General features: G+C 55.2%; 2 protein-coding genes across 2 annotated transcripts; both read right to left on the reverse strand.

Moving 5' to 3' along the window:
* Window positions 1–3,496: 3,496 nt before the first annotated feature.
* Window positions 3,497–4,856, reverse strand: FOXS1 (forkhead box S1). Its single transcript, XM_084246926.1, has one exon. It carries the CDS (start codon window positions 4,744–4,746, stop codon window positions 3,754–3,756), a length of 993 nt encoding a protein of 330 aa, XP_084103052.1. The 5' UTR covers window positions 4,747–4,856; the 3' UTR covers window positions 3,497–3,753.
* Window positions 4,857–7,360: 2,504 nt separating this feature from the next.
* Window positions 7,361–15,993, reverse strand: LOC311179447 (interferon regulatory factor 4-like; the record flags this gene model as incomplete). Its single annotated transcript, XM_084246654.1, has 8 exons — window positions 7,361–7,471; window positions 7,690–7,808; window positions 8,399–8,761; window positions 9,493–9,558; window positions 9,665–9,776; window positions 10,628–10,722; window positions 11,008–11,197; window positions 15,763–15,993. 8 exons carry the CDS (start codon window positions 15,991–15,993, stop codon window positions 7,361–7,363), a joined length of 1,287 nt encoding a protein of 428 aa, XP_084102780.1.
* Window positions 15,994–18,677: the final 2,684 nt, after the last annotated feature.

Raw genomic sequence — 18,677 nt, forward strand, 5'->3', positions numbered from 1 at the left:
GGAAGGGGAGATGCCGGGAATTGAATTCAAAGACTTGTCTATCTAACAGTCTTTCCTCCCCCTGTGTGCCCCCAGCTCCACAGTGACTAGACATTCCCCTGGAGGGTACATCCGGTTAAGGGGACATAACCCCAGGGCTCAAACATTTACTTATTTTGCTTCACAAACACAGAGCCAATTTCACGTGCCAGACCCTGTTCTAAGCACTTTGAAAATATGAACTCATAACAACCCCATGGGGGTAGTTATTGTTAGGGTCATATTTTATAGATGAGGAAAACACAGAGAGGGGAAACCACTTGCCCAAGGTCACACAGCCAGGAAGTGGCAGAGCTGGAACCTGAACCCAGAGTGGCTGCTCTTAGCCGCTGCACTTACTGCCTCTGGCAGCCCGGCTGGCCACACAGCCTCCCTTGTTGATCATCCATCGCTGTGTGGCCTCGGAGTGCTCCCACCCTCTGTGGAAGAGGGTCTCCCACCCCTGGCCAGGAGCTGTGTGGGGTGTGGGAAGGAGTGTGGAACTCTTGGCAGAGGAATGCTGTAAACCAGGGAAGGAAGCGGGCGGGTGGGTGGGAGAGCAGGCAGGGAGATAAGATGAGGAGGGCCTGGCCCTGTGGGTAGGGGCAGCCTCCTTGGGGGCAGGGAGTCCTCTCTGGCCCTAAGAAGAGACCACAGAACCAGAAGGTGAAGGTTCTGACAGTCCTCAGATCTGCCAACTGTGGACAGCAAGGGTCACCCCTGTAGACAGCAGGCTCCCCTTTCCTGGAACCCCACGTGATAGTCACTACTTGGCATAGAGGAGGTTCAGCAATCAGGCAGGAGACGCCCTTTCAACCCTGATATTCCAAGAATCTGAGCTGCTGTGATTAAAAACTGGAACATTCTGAAATTCTGCTGATTTTACCATGTTAGATTTAACTTAGCCTCACTCTGCAAAGCTACCCAGGAACTTTGGTTTGCTCTAACCTGCTGAGGAGGCAACAGACAGGTCTCCTTTAAGGAGGGTCCTTGCAGCAGAGTCAGCCGGGCTGGCCCACCCCCTGAGAGCTATATGTTTAAGGTAGCAGAGGCAGTGCCGTGGACCTGGAGAGGAGGCAGCTCTGCTCCTGCCTCGCTGTGTGACCTTGGTCATGTCATTTACCTTCTCTGTCCTCAGTCTCACCAGCTCTGTCAAGATGCTGAGGTGCTTTCTCTGGGTCCACCCAGCTTAAGCATACTGAATCTCCCCTGAACACGGTCCACCCCATCCCCCAAGTAGGGGGAGGGGCAGGCAGGAACCAGAGGGTGTCTACTGGACATGGAAAGAATGTGAAGGCAAGAGGCCCAGTGGGTGGGGTCCCTAGGCTGGGCAGCAAGCAGAGGGCAACATGAGATCATGATGTCTGGGCCTCCTGTCCAGCACCTCTGGGGATGGGATTGTCTCCAGGCTGTTCCTTCCCCTCCCACCTTCCATCACACCCTCCCCTGGGACCCAGACTCAAAGCCAGGCTGCCCATCCCCCTCCCACTGGGCAGGGAGTGAAACCAGGGCCTGAGAGGCGGGCACTGGTCCAGGCTCATACAGTAAGTCCAAGGCAGGCACTGAGCCCACGGTCCTGCTGGGGAATTAGGGCTGAGGGGGCTGTCTTCACGTCTTGGCTATTGGGGGCCAGAGAAGGACATGGGGAGGGGGCTCACGTCCACAGCTGAGCCTAGGCATGGGTTTGTGGTTGTCCTTTGCCTGTTCCTCCTGAGCAAAGGTTGGGCAGGGGACATAGCTCTTTTCTCCCCAAGCCCCCACTCCTCACAGGCTAAAGTTTCTCAGGGGGTGGGCAGGACAGGATGCAGAGGGCTGGGCTCCCCCAGTTGGCCCGCTGGCCTCCCCATCCTCCTACTAGCTCAGGACACAGGCTGGGAAGAAACTGGGGTCACAGGGTCTCCACAGGAATGCACCACAGGGAAGAGTGCCCAGCAGAGGCTTCTTTCCCGGACCCAACTCAGAAAGAGCCCCCAGCCCTGTAACTCCCCAGCCCCTGTGACTGTTGGAACCTAAGTATGGCGCGCACACTCCCCAAAACCTACTGACCCACACAACACACAGCCACGAACCCACACAGGCGCTCTTCTCCCCCCAAGCCCTCAAACAGGACTTCTCTCCCCTCCCCTTTGACCCAGGTGAAGGGACAGAGCCTCCCCATTGCTCTGTGTTCCAGCTGGGGTCCAGCAGGCATGGTGGGGGAGGGCCCCACAGCTGGCCAGGCATTTCCCTCACCCCTTCCAGCCACAGTGAGCCCCCACCCAGCAGGTCCCCCCTCCACCCAGGCTCTGGAGTCTGTGGGAACCAGACAGTTGGGGCTGTCCAGCCGGACTAGCTTCCTCCCAGGCCCCAGGGGACCTGCTAAGGGAGGAGGGAGCAGCAGAGACAAGTCAGTGTGGCCGCCTGCCCCGGGGGAGGCCTTCTGGAGGGGCCTGGGCTGCCTGCCCAGTTTCCAGCCCCCTGGTGTCACCTCATGGGATATAGGACCCTCCAGGCCCCTACACAATAGACAGTCCTGACCCCCTTTTCTTCCTTTCTATCCATGATTCAGATGGGGGAGGGACTGAAGCTCAGAGGAGAAAGTCATTTGCCTCAGTTCCTCTGGCACTGAGAGTGTGGGGACAGGGTTTCAGGTCCCTAAGTCTGAGCAGAACAAACTGGATACAGGCATTTCTCCTGTTTCTACCCAAGGGGGCAGAAAGCAGAGGCCAAAGGTCAGGGCTCAGTCACTTCCCATTGTACCCAGAACAGCCATCCCCGGCCCCTGTTGGGAGAGATGCTTTCTTAGAGTCACCAGGAGTCCTGGAAGATCTGGGGGCTCCAAGGGTCCCTCCATTCATGTGGGAAACCCAGATAAGGGGGTTGGGGCTGGGATCCCTATCGTGCAACTGGCAAGGGTGTCTGTTTAGTCCCAGCATTCCAGAATTCTAGAAATGCCCTCTCTACTCTAGGGGTCACCATCAGCTTTGCCCAGTGCCCCTCCTGCACCCTCAGCCTGACTGCGGTCAGGGGCCAGGGGTAGAGCCACACACACCTCGTTTTGATTTCCTCTCTCCCACTCATTTGCCACCTGGAACGGGAGCTAGTGGGCCCCAAACTCTCCGAGCCTCAGCCCCACCACAGCAAAACATACCTCACAGGAATCGGGTGAGAGAAGCCCTGCTACCAGTGCTCACGGTTTTTATAACTGCTTATATGTGGGTGCTGAGTTACAGTTTGGGGCTAGGGCATCTGCCCCTCCAGCCAGCCCAGCCTCACCCACTGGGCTGTGTTCCTTCTCTATCACCACCCCCCATTCCCTGCTCCCCCTTCTTCTCCTTGCTGGGAAACTCCCTGAGAAAGTCCCCAGCAGGAGAAACACTTATGTGGGACCCTTCCACCTGGGGTCCCCAGCCCCTGCCACATACTCCACCACCACAGCCACCCCACATGGAACCAGGCCTCCTGGTCCTCAGTCCCCAACCATCCAGCAAGCTGACCCTCATCGTCACACTGGCTTTATTGGCCCTCAGAGCCACAGAGGAAATCCCATGGGCCCCACTCCCCTCACCCCCAAGTCTGTCCAGAGGCCCCAGGGGCCTGGGTGAGCGGTCACCCCTCCAGTGTTGGTTTCCTGTCCCGTTGTCTTTGGCTTTCCAGGGTGGGGTCCTTTGAAAGCTCCCCAGATCCTAGTCAGACTCAGCCCGGAGGGTGTAGCTGGCAAGGGTCCTGCAGGGCCTGCCCGAGGCCAGGCTGGCTTCACTCAAAGAAGAACATTCCTGGTGTCCGGTATAGGCAGGGGGTCAGTCCCAGTGGATAGCCAGAGCCTCCCTGGACAGGGAAGCCTCCAGCCACCCAGGGTTCCTTGGGGTCCGCAGGCAGGGGCAGCGGGGCCCTGAGTGAGGTTGGAGGAGTGGGTGGTGCAGGGGAGGGGGTTGCTGAGGCCAAGAGGTGCTCCAGGCCTGCGTCAGTTCCCATGCAGAAATTCAGAGCCTGCAGCCGGCACTGGTAGCCACTCCCAATGCCCGTCTCGGGGGTCAAGATGGGCGTAGGGGCCTTGCTAAACCCCTCGGCCTCAGAGAAACCCGCAGAAAAGCCAAATGCTGGGCATGGGGGAGACGTGGCAGCCACAGGGAGCTCCCCTGGGCCTGCAGGCTTGGGCGTGGGCATCTCTTTGGCCTCTGCAGACGGTCGAGGTCTAGCATCAATGGTTGCCGAGCACATGGTGACTGGCAAGGTCCCCACCAGACCCCCAAAGCTTAGACCTTTGGTCTCTGGCAGCTCCGGAGGGAAGGGGCACTGCCTGCTAGTTGTGGCGTTGGGGACTCCTGGGTCCTGGCTGGTGGCTCTGAGGGGTCCGCGGCGTGCCTTGGCTGGGCCCTTGGCACCCTCGCCCCCTGCCCGCCGGGTGAAGCGTCGGCGCCGGCGCAGGAAGCTGCCGTGCTCAAACATGTCGTGACAGTCTGGGTCCAGCGTCCAGTAGCTGCCCTTGCCTGGCTTGCGGTCATCTCGAGGCACCTTGACAAAGCACTCGTTGAGTGACAGGTTGTGGCGGATGCTGTTCTGCCAGCCAGGCCGGTTGTGGCGGTAGAAGGCGAAGCGGCCCATGATGTAGCGGTAGATGCCGCTGAGCGTGGCCCGCTGCCCCGGGGAGCTCTGGATGGCCATGGCAATCAGAGCTATGTAGCTGTAGGGAGGCTTGGTGGGCTCAGCTGCAGGGCCCGGGGGCCCAGGTGGAGGCTGCTGCTGCATGCTGGCCGGGCTGGCCAGGGTGCCGGGACCTCGGGGGCCAGGCACTGCGTCCAGGGCTGGCGTCCTGCACAGCCTGCCCCGGGCTGGTTAAAAGGCCCACTGGCCCAGCCTCCCAGCCTGGAAAGGCAAAAAGGGGTGGGCCCGCCAGGCTGCCCTCCCTTCCTCCCTCGCCCCCTCCCCCAAGGCCCAAGAGGGGCGGGCAGGAGAGGCCAGGATTGGGAAGTTGTGAGCAGCTCTGCCAGGGATGAGGAGATGGGCGGGAAGGGACTGAGACCCTCGGGCCACATGGGCTATATGGTGGTGGCTGGGGAGGGGCAGGATGTGAAACTGAGTGAGACAGAGACAAACAAAAAGGGACATTGGCAGAGACACAGAGAGGGAAAGAGCAAAAAGAGAGACAGAGAGGGAGAGACAGAATAAGAGAGGGACAGAACACAGAAATAGAGGTAGAGACAGAGACACAGACAAAGGCAAGACAGACAGAAAAAATGAAGACACCCGGAGGGGCACACACACACACACACACACACACACACACACACACAGGGAAAGTCAGAATCTCTGAAAGAAGCACAGATACAGCTACAAGAGAGGGAGGGGCAGAAAAAGAGAGAGAGAGAGGAGAAAAGAGACAGGTAGAGTCTAAATGCTGACCTGGACAACCGGGAATCCCCACAAGAAAAGCCCCAGGGGTCTCTCAAATGCCCCACCCCTAGTTCCTCCTTCTGCTCTCCTTCTTCCAGGCTTGTTGCCTACTTTTTCCTCCCCGCAGTGCAAAGCCCTTAAGGTCACACTGTTCCCAGTGAGCACTGGGGCATGTATGTGGGGCAGGGTATCTGGGATGGTGATCAGGACCTCCCAGGAGGGCCAGAACAGCCAAACCTGTTCTGCTGAGACCTGGCGCCCTCTACTGATGGCTTTGGGGAGGACAGTCATCAGGACAGAGACCTTCCCTTCCCAAGAAGCATCTCCATTAAGCCCTGGTCCCTGACTGAGCATGTTTTTCCTTCTCTAAAATGGAGTTAGCAACTCTTCAGTTGTAAGATTTGTGTAAAGAGGCATGCAAATCCCCTTGCATGAAATCCAGTGTCCTCGGAGAGTGTAGCATAGAGTAGGGATTTGGATATGGCTGAGGACTGTCACTTTGGACTGAGGCTCCTACCCAGCAGCAGCCTTGAACTGGGGTGCAGCAAAGCCCTAGACAGTCAGGTCATCTGGAGGATGAGGCAGCTTCCTCCATGCTCTCCCACCCACAAGTAACTAACCAAGTCAGTGGGCCCCTACTGTGTGCCACCCTCCATGCCAAACCTGCTTACCTCTCCCTTCTACATTTACCCCTCTACCAGCCCTGCTCCAGAGGTCCTCATTGCTTCTTTTGAATAGATGAGGACTCTGAGGCTCAGCGAAGTTAAGTGACTTGCTTGAGGTCACACAGCTAGTAAGTGACAAAGCTGGGATTTGAGCCCTGGATTGTGTCTCTGCCTCCTAAACCCTACCTCCTCTGTGAGGGGCAGGGGTAGAGGACAGTCATTAGGCCCCCACTGGTAAACAGGTTGTAATCCCCAAGAGAGTAGGGAACATGCATCCCCAGTGTCCAGCATTGGCCTGGAACAGAACAAGTGCTCAGTAAACGTTTGTTGAATGAATTAAAAAGTAGAGATCCAATTGACTTCTGTCCTTTGTTGAATCATACAGTACCAGCATCCTACCCCCATAAAAAAGGCTTATTAGTGTATCGTCAAAGAGATTTATTAGGTTGCCATCTGTAAGAGGATTCCTATAAATAAAGTTAGAAATCAGAAAAAGAAAAAACATCTGATTTCTGGGACAGAAAACAGTGACTTCACTGACATGGCAGAGCTGACTGCTTTTGAAGTGGGGGTTCTCCCTCCCAGTTCCCAAGGACTCCCAGCTTGAAGTTTAGGGGCTTTGTGGAGGGGCTAGGCTCCTGGTGCTCATGCTGGCTTCTGTCTCTGGGTTGTGTTTGGGGCACCCGCAGTATCCACTGGCACTGCTGGTTCAGTGGTTAGCAACCAAATCGTTGGGTTCAGGACAAGGCCTCTGTTTTGGAACTCCTTGCTCTACCAACCCCCTGCTGTCCCCCAAAAGAGAGACTTGTGGTAGAGTGGGAGGAAGGGTCTAGAAACTCAGAGCCCTCAGAGGCCAGGCAATCATTACTAGTTGGCCTCTCTCTAAACAACCCTGCAGATCTAATTGCTAGTAAAGTCAGCTTTAAGCAACACTGACAATGGGCTCAACTGCAGGTAGGGCAGGCTTTAAGTAAATTGCTATAGCCAACTTGGGCTCTCAACAAGAGATGAGGTTTTGTTTCTGCACTGACTGCTGTTTCAGGAACCTCCAGGTCAAGTCTGATTTCCCCACCTGCTGTGGATGCCAGCCATCCCTGTGGCTGAGAGGTTGCAGATGAGATCAGCTTTGAGATCAGCTTCAGCTGTTCCAACCCACCTGGGTGACGGGCGGGAAAATCCCCAAGTCCACTGCCTCAGTTTAAGGCCAGGCCAGACAGGGGTAGAGGTCAGACTTTGTGGTGAGCTGACTTTATGGAGGGTAAGAGAGGAGGAAACCGATGCTTATGGCTGACTCTGCTGCGCTGTTAGATGAGCGAAGCCTTGGGGGGTGCTGGGTTGGGAACTGCGCCCAAGGAGGCATCTTGGCTGTGGCTCTTAAAGTGCAGGAGGAGCTCCCGGGCAAAGACTGGCTCCACCTGTGGGGTGGGGCAGCGAGTCAGCCCTCTCCTTGCCCACCCCCTACCATCCCTGTAGGAAGTGGATGCCCGAGTGACAGCTACCTCCCCACACACAAGTAGGGTCATGCAGACCAGAGGGTCTCACAGTAGGTCCTGGGGGCCTGGGGGGAATCAGTGAAGGTTGTATGGGGGGCACGGAGGGGGCGATGCTCCCTGGAGTGGGGAGGGGGACTCACATGGGCCATGATGAGCCGCTCCGTAGGCCGATCCTCCGGGCCCGGGTACTCCTCACCGAAGCACAGCTGGATCTGGTACTCAGGCTCTGGGCAGCCATCATGTAGGTGGGCGCGCAGGTCTACGGGCACCCAGACTGTGGGGGCCGGGCCAAGGCAGGCATCCCATCTGGTGCCCACCTGACACCCATGTTCCATGTCCAGTCCTATAAGCTCATGTCCCCACGTGTGCCTACTCCCATTTCCATGTCCCTATGCCTGTCTCACGCCCCACATCTGTGCCCACCTCACTCATCATGCCTTGTGCCCCCATCACTTCATGCCCACCCCACAGCCATGACGGCTTACCTGTGCCTGTCCTGCACCCACCCTATGCTTACATCCCTAAGCCCCATGGTCTCCTGAGCCTGAGTGCTATGCTTCTGCCCCACCCAGTGCCCCAAGCCTGCCCGCACTGACACCTCCCATACACCTATGTCTGCATCCATGCCCAGCTTTCCTGATGCCCAGATTCCTCCTATCCTGATGCTTCTGTATCCTGTCCTTTGTTTCAATGTCCACAGCATGCCCAGCATCCATAAACCCATTCCTCTGCACCCATATCTTGTGTGCCCACTATCCTCTGTCTACGTCTGGTTGTACCCCCTGTGCCCATGCCCTCTGTGCTCTTCCACTCTGCCGGAAGCCTCACCAGCCCTGCCTGCGGGCCTACCTGTGAGGAAGCGGCTGGTGTCCAGCAGCTGACAGGTGCGCTCTCGCTCCAGTTTGTTGGGCTGCGCGCGGTGGGGGGCGAGCGGACCACGCCAGTACACGCGGCCCTGGCACAGGCGCTTGGCGAAGACGCCCTCGGGCGCCACCCACAGCAGCACGCCGCGCTCCAGATGGGGCAGCAGGCGCTGCAGCACGCGGGCGCCGGGCGGAGGCTCCGGGAAGCGAATTTGCGCGATGCGAGCTGGCCACCCCAGAAGGCGCTCGGCGGCGGCCCGCGGGCTCAGGCAGCAGCCCTCCGCCGTGCGCGCTGTGGCTTCGCGCACCAGCTCTGCGCCGTAGAAGAGCCGCACGTGCAGCCAGCAATCTGCGGAAAGGGGAGGGGGGGGCATGCGCCAGGGCGGTGGCTCCAGCACCCCCTCTACTCCTGCAAGAGGACAAGGAGCCAGGAGGTCCTCCTGGCCCCCACCAAGGGATTTGGGGCCGCCCTTTTTATATGTGATAATTCTAGTGGTGGCAGTGGCCGCAGTGATGCTTGCTAGTATATAATGGCTTCCAGCAGGAAAGAATTGGTAGTGAGCTTCAAGAATAGGGAGACCTGGACTACCTCTGCCATGGGGGTGGGGAATGCCTCTGTCACACTCTGAGCCCCAGCCTCTGGGAATCTGGGCTTCTTCCCAGCAAATAGATCTTAATCCTGTTGGACATAACAGTAACAACAGCAAAACAGCTTTCCACTGGAGGAGCCAGCAGTGCTCTCAATGGTCAGGACTGTGGGCTCAGCAGCCAGGCCTCTCTGGATTCCAATCTCTCAAGCTACTCGGAAGCTGTACCTATTAGCATCTTTCCCAGAATTACTAGCTGTGTGATCTTGGGCAAAGTTCTATCAAATGGGGGTGATGGCAGTATCTATCTCAAAAGCTGTGTAAGAAATTAGAAGGTTGCCTGGCATCAGCTAAACCCTTGACAAATATTAGTGGTTGTTATTGGGAGTCTTGACTGGGAGCTTTAGGTGGGGCATAGAAGTTAGTTGCTCCAACCCAGGGCCCTTTCCAGTTCTGCACACTAGTCAGAGAGGAGGGTCTTTAGATTCTTTACCGGGGTTGCTGAAATCCTCAGAAGGTGAAGGGCTCCAGTGGTGTGTGGGGTCTTGTGCCTGGTACCCTGGGGGGAGGGGAAGAGTCAGGTGCCTCTTCCCTCTGCCCTTAGATCAAGGTCCTGGAAGAGGTCTGGGAGGAGGCAGGGGTGGGTGAGGAGACCCAGTCCTTACTGTGGTCAGCCAAAGGGCCTGGGAGCAGGGCAGCTGACGGTAGGGAGCCCCGCTGGGCCAGCCTGGGAGGCTGCTCCTTGTCCTTAGCCTCTGTGGCTAATCTGGAATCGTCCTGAGCATTGGGAGAGAGGGGCGTGAGACGGGAAGGAGATCCGTGGGCCACAGGAGTCCCCAGACTCCACTAGGGCAGAGGGAGGTCTGCGTAAACTGAAGGCCAGCTGGGGTTGATAGGAACTTTGGAGTTTCAGAGCTCAAGATCCAGCCCTCCCTTGGGGTAGAGAGAGAGTTGATGAGTTGTTGGAGGTGACCAGGTCAGAGATCAAGCTAATCGTGACCGGGAGAGGAAGTGCTGGGAGAGAATGAGGACAGTGAGAGATGAAGGAGCTGGAGATAACAGGTGGGGGAAGGGCATCGAGCAATGGAGTGAATGATGATGGGGGCTAGAGACAGTGGAATGGAGTGATGAAGCATAGATGGGGTGGGGGGCAGGTGATGGGGTGGAAAGAACAGAGGCAATGCAGGGAGTGATGGAGTTGCTGGGATGACGGTAACAGCAAGAGAGCTGGAAGAGATGACAGGGAAGGGAACAGAGCAATGGAACTGAACCTGATGGGGTCAGCGGGGATGGAACTATGGCCCCAGTGACGACAGGGATGAGGGTGAATTTGGAAACTAGGGCTGATGCAGACAGAGTGGTGGAGCTGAAGACAGCAGCGGTGATGGGAACAGGGAGAGAGTCAGAGATGATGGCGCTGAGGGCAGAATGGGGCTGATGATAATGCAGACACGGGGCAGAGGTAAGAAGAGGTAGCGCTGATAGGAGGGACTAGGAGGGACGTGGACAGTGATGGAGCAGGAGCTGACGGAGAGGAAGAGATAAATGTGCTGAGGTCAGAGGGAGGGTGGTTTGGGTGAGCGGTGACTGAGTTGGAAGGGCTGCAGGTCCTGGAAGGATACACTGACCTTGTCTGTCCCGCAGGCGGGCTCAGCCACTTTTGCAGGGGACTCCTGCCAGCTCTGGGGAACGCGGTCCTCTTTAGGAGCACATGCCCTGGTAACTGGATGGAGCAGCAGACAGCCTGTTGTTTCCTGGGCCTTAAGGGGAACCCCCTTAACCGAAATGATCTCAGACAAGAGTACCGCAGCTCACTCATGAGCTAGGTAACGTCCACGCCTCCCAGGGCCTCAGTTTTCTCCTTTTCAAATCGGGTGATAAACTGGATGATCTAAGGGTCCTCATGTTTACCAGCCCATGAGTTTAAGCTCAGCAAACCCAACATTTCACATAAGCCCTTTTGGCTAGACAGCCATCCTCGCCACTCCCTCCGGGGGCAGGATGATACCTGGGCCGTGGGCACCGTCAGACACAATCCGGTAGACCTTGTAGGGATTGGAGATGTCCAGCTGGCTGCACTCGCGCACCTCACAGAAGTCTGCACTCTTGTTGAGGGCACAGCGGAGCCGTGTCTTCCACATGGGGGGGTCTTCCTTGTCAACGCCCTCTAGGTGCTTGCCCTTGTATATGGCCCAGGCCTGGGGGCAAGCAGGGATAAGTGGGCAGGGAGAATATAGGAGAGGGTGCCATGCTAATGGGTAAGGGACTGCTCTGTGCCCCACCCTTCTCTCTCTCTCCCTCTGCCCATCCATTATTTCCTCTCTTTCTTCCTCCATATTCTAGAGCTTCTACTATGAGTCAGAGCTAGGGGAGGGAGACAACACAGTCCCCACTCTCAAGGAAGTCAATTCTAATTGGAGAAAACAACTGCAAACAGCTAAAGGGAAACAGCTATAATCCAAATTATGGATTGTGATAAATAAAAAAAAATAAATCGGAAGAAAAGATATAAACAGTGGCAGTGATTTGCTATCTAGACTACCATATAAGTCCCTACCTATTGCCCCATATAAAGTTGACTCTAGATGACTAAAATAACCAAAGGTAAGAGGTAAACCTGTAAAATTAATCACACACACACACACACACACACATATATATATAGAGAAAAAAATCTAGGGGCACAGACTGCTTCTTAAACAAAACTTTGAAAGGGCCTCCCTGATGGTGCAGAGGTTAAAGACAGCGCTATCAAGCTGTCGCCAGCCACTGCAGCATGAGTTTGATCCCCTGGCCAGGGAGCTACCCACATGGCGAAGCAGGCCTCTCCTGTCTTGCCGGCTGCTCCCCTCAGCAGTGTATTTCAGTCAGTCTGCCTGTTCTGTTCCCTGCTCTGTCTCTGGTGAATCCTCTCACCCCCCACACCTCTGGCCTGTACCCCAGTTCTTGTATGCATAAATAAATAAATCTTAAAAAAAAACAAAAACAAAACTTTGAAGGCATGAACCCTAAGGCAAAAAAACCTGACAATGTCTGAAATCAGCAGGGGCCTAAGTCAGAACTAGGACATACAGGGAACTTCTGCAAATCAACAAAAGGCAGAGAGCACCCCCTGCAAAAAAATATAAATCTCATCAAAGGACAAGAATTGGTGGTTTACAGAAGGGGAAACCCAAAGCCTGTGATCATATGAGGGAATATTTAAACTCATTAGCGTCAGAGAAATGCACATAAAAATATGAATTGACAAAATTTTGTGAGTTGGATGATGCCGGGAGCTGATGGGGGCATTGTTGGTGGGTGTGGAAGGGACACGGAGCTTCAGATAGCAATCTGGCACACCTAGTCAAATTGAGTATAAATGTACCCTATGAGCAGACATTCTAACGAAAGGAATTCTCACAGGGGTTCACCAGGGGACCTGGGCAAGGACAGCCACTGTGGCTCGACTGGTGGTGCTGGAAAGCACCTGGGAGAGGTGTTCATCCTGGAGAGGTGCATGTGGTGTGGGTGCGATGGATGCTCATCATGCAGCATCTAGAAGCATCTAGGAGCAGCTCAGCATATGGACGAATATACAAGAACAGATCTTCAGAGCATGATCCTGAGTGAGACTAAGAAAGACTGAGAAGGAGACTGAGATGATGTGGATAAGGTAAGAAGACACAAAACAGAGCTGCCTGGTGTAAAAGATTAATTCAAAGATATTCATGAAACCATCAGAGTGACTGCTGTGGTAGAGGCACTAAATAATTCAGAGAAGTGAGGGGCTGATTAGAGAGGGTGGTCAGAAGAGGTCTCCTGGAGGAGGTGGCCTTTGAGCTGAAGTCTGAATGAAAAGAAATATGGGGTTTGACAAAGGGTTGGGGGAAGGCTGTTCTAGTAGAAGGAACAGTCAGTGCAAAGGTCCTGTGGTAGGAAGAGAATGATAGATTGAAGGAGGGTCAGTGTGGCTGCAGCGGAGTGGACCAAGGGGGGGGCAGCAGATGTATTGCTTGCATTTTCTCATGTTCAGGGCGGGGGTGCTGGTGGTCAGAACTTAACTGATGAATCACATTTAATTCCTGCCCTCAGAGATTCCAGGCTTAGTGGGACACATGGGCATCAGGACAAAAAAGCCACCGCTCCTAAGTGGAAGTCCGAGGAAGCATTCTCAGCACCACTTGTCAGTGCTGGGACCTTTAAGGCTTGATTTTGTTGTCCGTAAACCGTATTGAACCTCATGTCATTGTGGTGGGTGTCAGTAAGGTACTTAGCACCACGCCTGGCACACGGCCAGAGCTAGTTTGTGATAGTGCTTATTCGCTACGTTCAAGATACTCTAACTCGAAGGTAACCCAGGCGGAGGGCCCAGGTATTATCACTGTGATGACAGAGGAACTTGGTTTTGCTCGCTGCTGCGTTCCCAAGCACCTGGATGACTCCTGGCACACAGAAGAGGCCCAATAAATGTCTGTGGTAGGAGCTGGGCTGAGCTGTGCAGGTGAGTATGCAGCCGCAGGCAGAGTGATGCTCCTGGCAGGGGGAACAGCTTGGGTCAGGGCATGGTGCATTTGGGGGACAGTGAGCAGCCTGGTGTCATTGGAGCTGGGGTGGGGGTGTGAGGGTGGGGTACTATAGTTCTCATTATTCCTGGTAGCTCTGTTCTATCAAATCTCATGAACATGGAACTGTTGCTAGGGGAAAATACTGGGCTAGGTTCCTGTGAGCCCCAATATACACTATTTTCATCAACATGTAGCCTAGTTTTATGTGTGTTCTGTCTCTTATTTACTATGTACTGTCAGTTCATTCACTGAGCTTGAGGTCAGCAGAGCTGTAACTCACACCTGAACAAAGCTTACTGCGCACACATATTTTTTCCATCAGGCAGATTGCAGCGTTCTTGGCTTGGGGTCACTAGGTAGCGCTTTAACTCAGCACTGTGCGTGTTGGTGCCATTTTAAGCAGTGAAATCACCAACAAAAAGTATAAAAATGTTAAAAGCATGAGACTAAATTGACTGACTGAAAGGACAGCTGTTCACAGTAGAAGAGCTGGCCCCAGAAGGCCCCTTTGCCACCTCTGCGGGAACACGGACAGACCACACAACCACCTGCTCAACACTTACTGAGCACCCACTATGTGCCAGGCCCTATGCCTGGTGTCACCACCCTCAGGGAGCTGGAGGGGGTGTAGTAGATGAGACAGACTCCTACAAGGCACTTATACTTCACAGCGAAAGGTCGTTCAGTGGAGAAAGCAGGAGGCATCAGGGATGACTTGGGAAAAGCACCAAGCTGGAGCTTAATACATTAAACAAGTGAACTTGACAGGGAAGTCTCTCTTGAGGAGGGGCTGTTTAAGCTGAGCCCCATAGGGTTCGGACATGTGAAGATGAAGAGAAGGGGTTTTCCGGGCAGAGGGAAGAGCGTGAGCAAAGATCTACCGGTGAGAGAGACGGAAGCATTTAGAAACTGAAAGAACTCTCAGGTCAGGTCTAAAGTTGGGGAGGGCGGGAGTGGAGAGAAAGGAGGCCAGGCAAGGGTAGTTAGTGCAGAGCTTTGAGGTCACGGTAAGGAGTTGGGAACTTTATCCCAAGGGCAGTAGGGAGCTATGGAAGGATTCTGAGTAGGGGAGTGCCCAAGTGAGATTTATCCTTGGGAAGAGCTGAGGGAAAGGGAGAAGCAGGGAGTTTGGTGGGGTCCCTGCAGTTGTCTTGGTGAAAGATGGAAATGGGCCAAGTGGATGGAATGAAGAGAAGTGCCCAGGACTAGCCGGCGGGCCTTGGGGCCAGAGTAGAATGAGACTGGAAGAGAAGGGAGCGGCCAGGACTCAGATGCCTGGCTCTGAGGTGTGGGGGCAGTCGCTGCCATGTTCTATTTTGGGGACACGGAAATTGGTAGGGGCAAGTGACAACAGGCACAGGACTGCGGAAGTGCTCATTAGAGGGACCATCCAGGAAGGGTCCCGGAAGCCACAAGCAGCAGCCTGGGGTTTCATGCTGGGGCTGTGGGCGGGGCGGGTGGGAGATAGGGGGCTGTAGGCGTGAGTGAGGGCCCAGGCGCTGGAAGAGAGGAGGTGGGGGTTGAGAAGCAGGGGTCAAGCAGGGGGGCGGGGGGGGGGGTGGCAGGTGGCAGGCCTGAGAATGAAGAGGGAGGCTCCTCCGGCCCAGACTCACTGGGGGTCACAGTGATGCAGACAGTGATGACATCCTTCCTTACTTTTGTTTGGGAACGAGAGACATTAGCAAGGGCAGAGGCCAGAAGCCAGACTGCGAGGGAGAGGGCAGAGAGGAGGGACTGGGGGCCTGTGGGAGTGAGGGGCTGGGCGCTTCACCTGTCCAAGCGGAGGGGAGGCAGGGAGGCGGAGCAGGGGGGGCGTGGGTGGGTGGTGCAGTGACCCTACACGCAGCTGTTTGCTCACTGCCCCCTGGAGACAAGCCGGAGTTCAATGCTGGGAAGGAGCCAGTCTGGAGGGAGCTGTGGCTGGCTGGGGAAAGGCAGGACGGCTCCGGGGGGAGGTGCCCAGAAGCGCCGGTGCTGGAAGCGCGGACAAGTTCCCGGAGACTTGGGTTGGGCTTTGGGCGCAGGAAGCGGCGGGACCTCCCCCGGGGGCGTCTAAGCAGGCCGCACCGCCCGCGGCTCGTTCTGTTTTCGGAGCCTGAGGTCTCCCGCTTACGGAGAACGCCACCCTCAACCTAGAGACCAGTGAAGTCTGCGGACCGAGGGAGCGCGTGGCCCCAGGTCCTGCAGCGCGGCTGGTGCTCCGCGCCGCCCCTTACCCTGAAGAGCGCCGCGTCCTGCTGCGCCTGGTAGCCCTGCTTGGCCGCGTGCTTCCAGGGGATGCGGAAGAGGGTCTTGCCCGCGTCCTCCCAGCGCAAGCCGGCGTAGCGCCCGCTCTCGATCTGCGCCACCAGCCAGTCGCGGAGGCGCAGGGGACCCCCGGCCCCCGCCATGGGTCGCCTGCCGTCGAGGACCTTCCCTTCCTCCCGCCGCCAGGGCTCGCCGACCATCGAGGACGCAGCGCGCGGGGGCTAGGTCGGGGCGAGCGGTGGCTGGACTCCAACTCTCCCCGGGCCGCGGGGCCACCTGGATGGCGCCGAGACAGCGAAAGCGAAAGTCCGGGAGGGCGGGTTTCTCTTTCAGGTTTGTGGGTTCTCCGGATCCCCGAAGGCCAGAAGGCCGTTTCTTTCGCCCCTCCCCGTGGTCGCTGGGGGTGGGGTGGGGGGCTTGCGGGGGTGTGCACCGGATCAAGTATAGTGGGGCCCTAGAGTCCCACTGGGTGGGGCTGTTAGCCCAAGCTCTGTTTGTCCCTGGAAGGGGCCCCCTGATGAGCACCGACCCAGAGGCGCTGCTCTGAACACCTCTGCACCTGTTCTCTGATCTTCCAGCCTGCCGGAAAAGTCGGTCTCTTAGAATGGTTTAGTGTTTCTAACTTCTAACTCCCACCAGAATTGGGAGGCAGAGGTTGGTTAAAAATGCACACTCTTAGTCTCCACCCCAGGCCTGAAGAATCGAATTTTCTAGGCGGGAAGCGCGGGAGCCCATTTTAAGGGTTTCCTCTATGGGATTCTGATCTTGGTGGATCATGGGCCACACCTGGAGAACATTTCCGTACATCTTGGAAGTCCCCATTTACTGCCCTCACCACAATGCTGGGCCTGGCCAAAGTCTCTGCTGTAGTGTTGCTGCAGTATGAGATGAAGCTACTCACTTATTTGTTAGAAAGACTGAGACTCAAGATGTTATAGCCCTATAATAAGGTCACAGAGATAGTGGGGTGGGGAGTCAGGATCTGAGCCTGTGTCTTTCTGCCCCCAAACCCAAACGGCTAAACAGTGGTCCAAACTCTCTCCCCACAGCTACACTTGAAGTTTCTAGATTCCTGGTGGGGGCTGTGGTCCCCCTTGAAAGTCTATGCAATTTTTTTCATGCCTGAGAGTTTTTCCTATGGTTTGTATCTTTCATTAAATTGTCAAATTGGTTTCTGTTAGGAAAGAGGTCAGCTAGCTCAGAATGCTTCACCCCTTGCTGTGTACATGAGGGAACTAAGATTTAAAGGGAGGAATCCACTCTAGTCTGTAGTGGACAGAGCTGGATGCTCAGCCAGTGTTGACCAGAAGCTGGTAGTGCTGTCCTTCATGTGTGCCCTTCAGGGGGGCTTCTTCATGTTCCTGTGGAATAAGGAGACAAATGGGGAAGAGTAACTTGTCTCTTTCTGGTTTTGATCTCATAGAAACTGTAACTGCAAATAAATAATTTGGAAGCCTGGAAGACCACTGTGGGATTGGCTGATAGTTGGAGACTAAACAATGGACCAATCATGCAGACACAGTGACTTCCTAAGTCACCATCCATCCTACTTGCTTAAAACAGTTGTAAGACTGCCTATTAAGTCTAAATACTGTGAGCTCCCAGCACCATTTGGGGGAGCGTAGTTCTGCTTTTTACTAACTGGGTGTCTCCAAGTGACAATTGCTAAGACTCTAATTTTACCTAAGTGTGTTGACACGCCTCACCCTTTGTCCCCATATTTGAGTCACTAGCTCTGCTACTTACAGAGCCACAGTCAAGATTCAAACTCAAGCCTGGAGGACTCCAGTGGGGCAGGAAGCATTTCATGCAACTATGTACCAAAGTAATAATCACATTGCAGTGGAGGACTTGCTTATGCCCAACAGCCTCTTCATTTCCTAGACGGCAGAGCAAGGTACTAGAAGGGAAGCCAGAGTCCATAGCCAGACTGCCTGACTTCAGTCCCAGACCCACCACTAGCCAGCTGGTGACCTGGGCACCAACCTCACTTTCTTCGTGTTAAATAGCAATGCCTACTTCATAGGGTTGCTTGGGGATTAAATGAGACATGGGTAAAGCATTGAGCGTGCTGCCTGGCCCATTGCAAGTGTTCAATAAATGTACAAATCAGTTTTTATTGTTGAGTCAGAGTGTGGTAAGTGTAACAAGAGAAGGGGGAGCATGATGAAGGATCTGGAACATCAGATCAAGGTGGCTTGTTTTGTTCTCCAGATGATGAGGCAATGAGGTTTTCAAGGTGGGGAGGCACCTTGAAATAGAAAGGTATTTTAAACCAGGTGGATCGTGGCACCACTAGCCAGTCAGGAGGGCCACAGGCTCCCTGCATGCTGGTGAATCTGGCCGCCCTGCTCCACCACCTTGCTCTGCCATACAGTCCTACCCCAGGACCTTTTCACTTACTGTTCCCGCTGCTTAACACGATTTCTTTGTTTCTCTGCTTCCCTGGTGTCTTTCACACCAGAATGTCAGCACCAAGAGGGCAGCGGTTTCGCTCACTGATGTATCCCCAATGCCCAGCACAATGCCTGGCACACTGGTGAATGAATGTTTCAGGCGAAGGTTACTTTGCCTAATCCCAACCCCCCAAAGCTGAAATCTGGGCCTCCCCAACAGCCCTAACCACAGTGCTTGATGCATAGTGAGAACTCCACACAGGTGAGTCTAGTTTGTACTTATTTCTCAGCCCCAGGTTAATTTCAGTTTAGGAAAAAAATCAGCTCTTGTGACCTCTGCCCATCCTCGGAATAGTCTGTTGCTTTATGGTTGCCCTGAGGGACTCAGATCACCTAGCTTCAAATCCAGCCTCTCCTACTTAAGCTGTGTGCCTTGTGTAAGCTGTCTGACTTCTCTGAGCCTCAGTTTCTTCCTTAAGGATTAAGTG

This window comes from Talpa europaea (genome assembly GCF_964194135.1).
Source record: "Talpa europaea genome assembly, chromosome: 11".
Classification (NCBI taxonomy): Eukaryota; Metazoa; Chordata; class Mammalia; order Eulipotyphla; family Talpidae; genus Talpa; species Talpa europaea.

Excerpts from the sequence above, each read along its gene's own strand:
- FOXS1 (XM_084246926.1), bottom strand. The coding sequence starts at position 4,746 with ATGCAGCAGCAGCCTCCACCTGGGCCCCCGGGCCCTGCAGCTGAGCCC.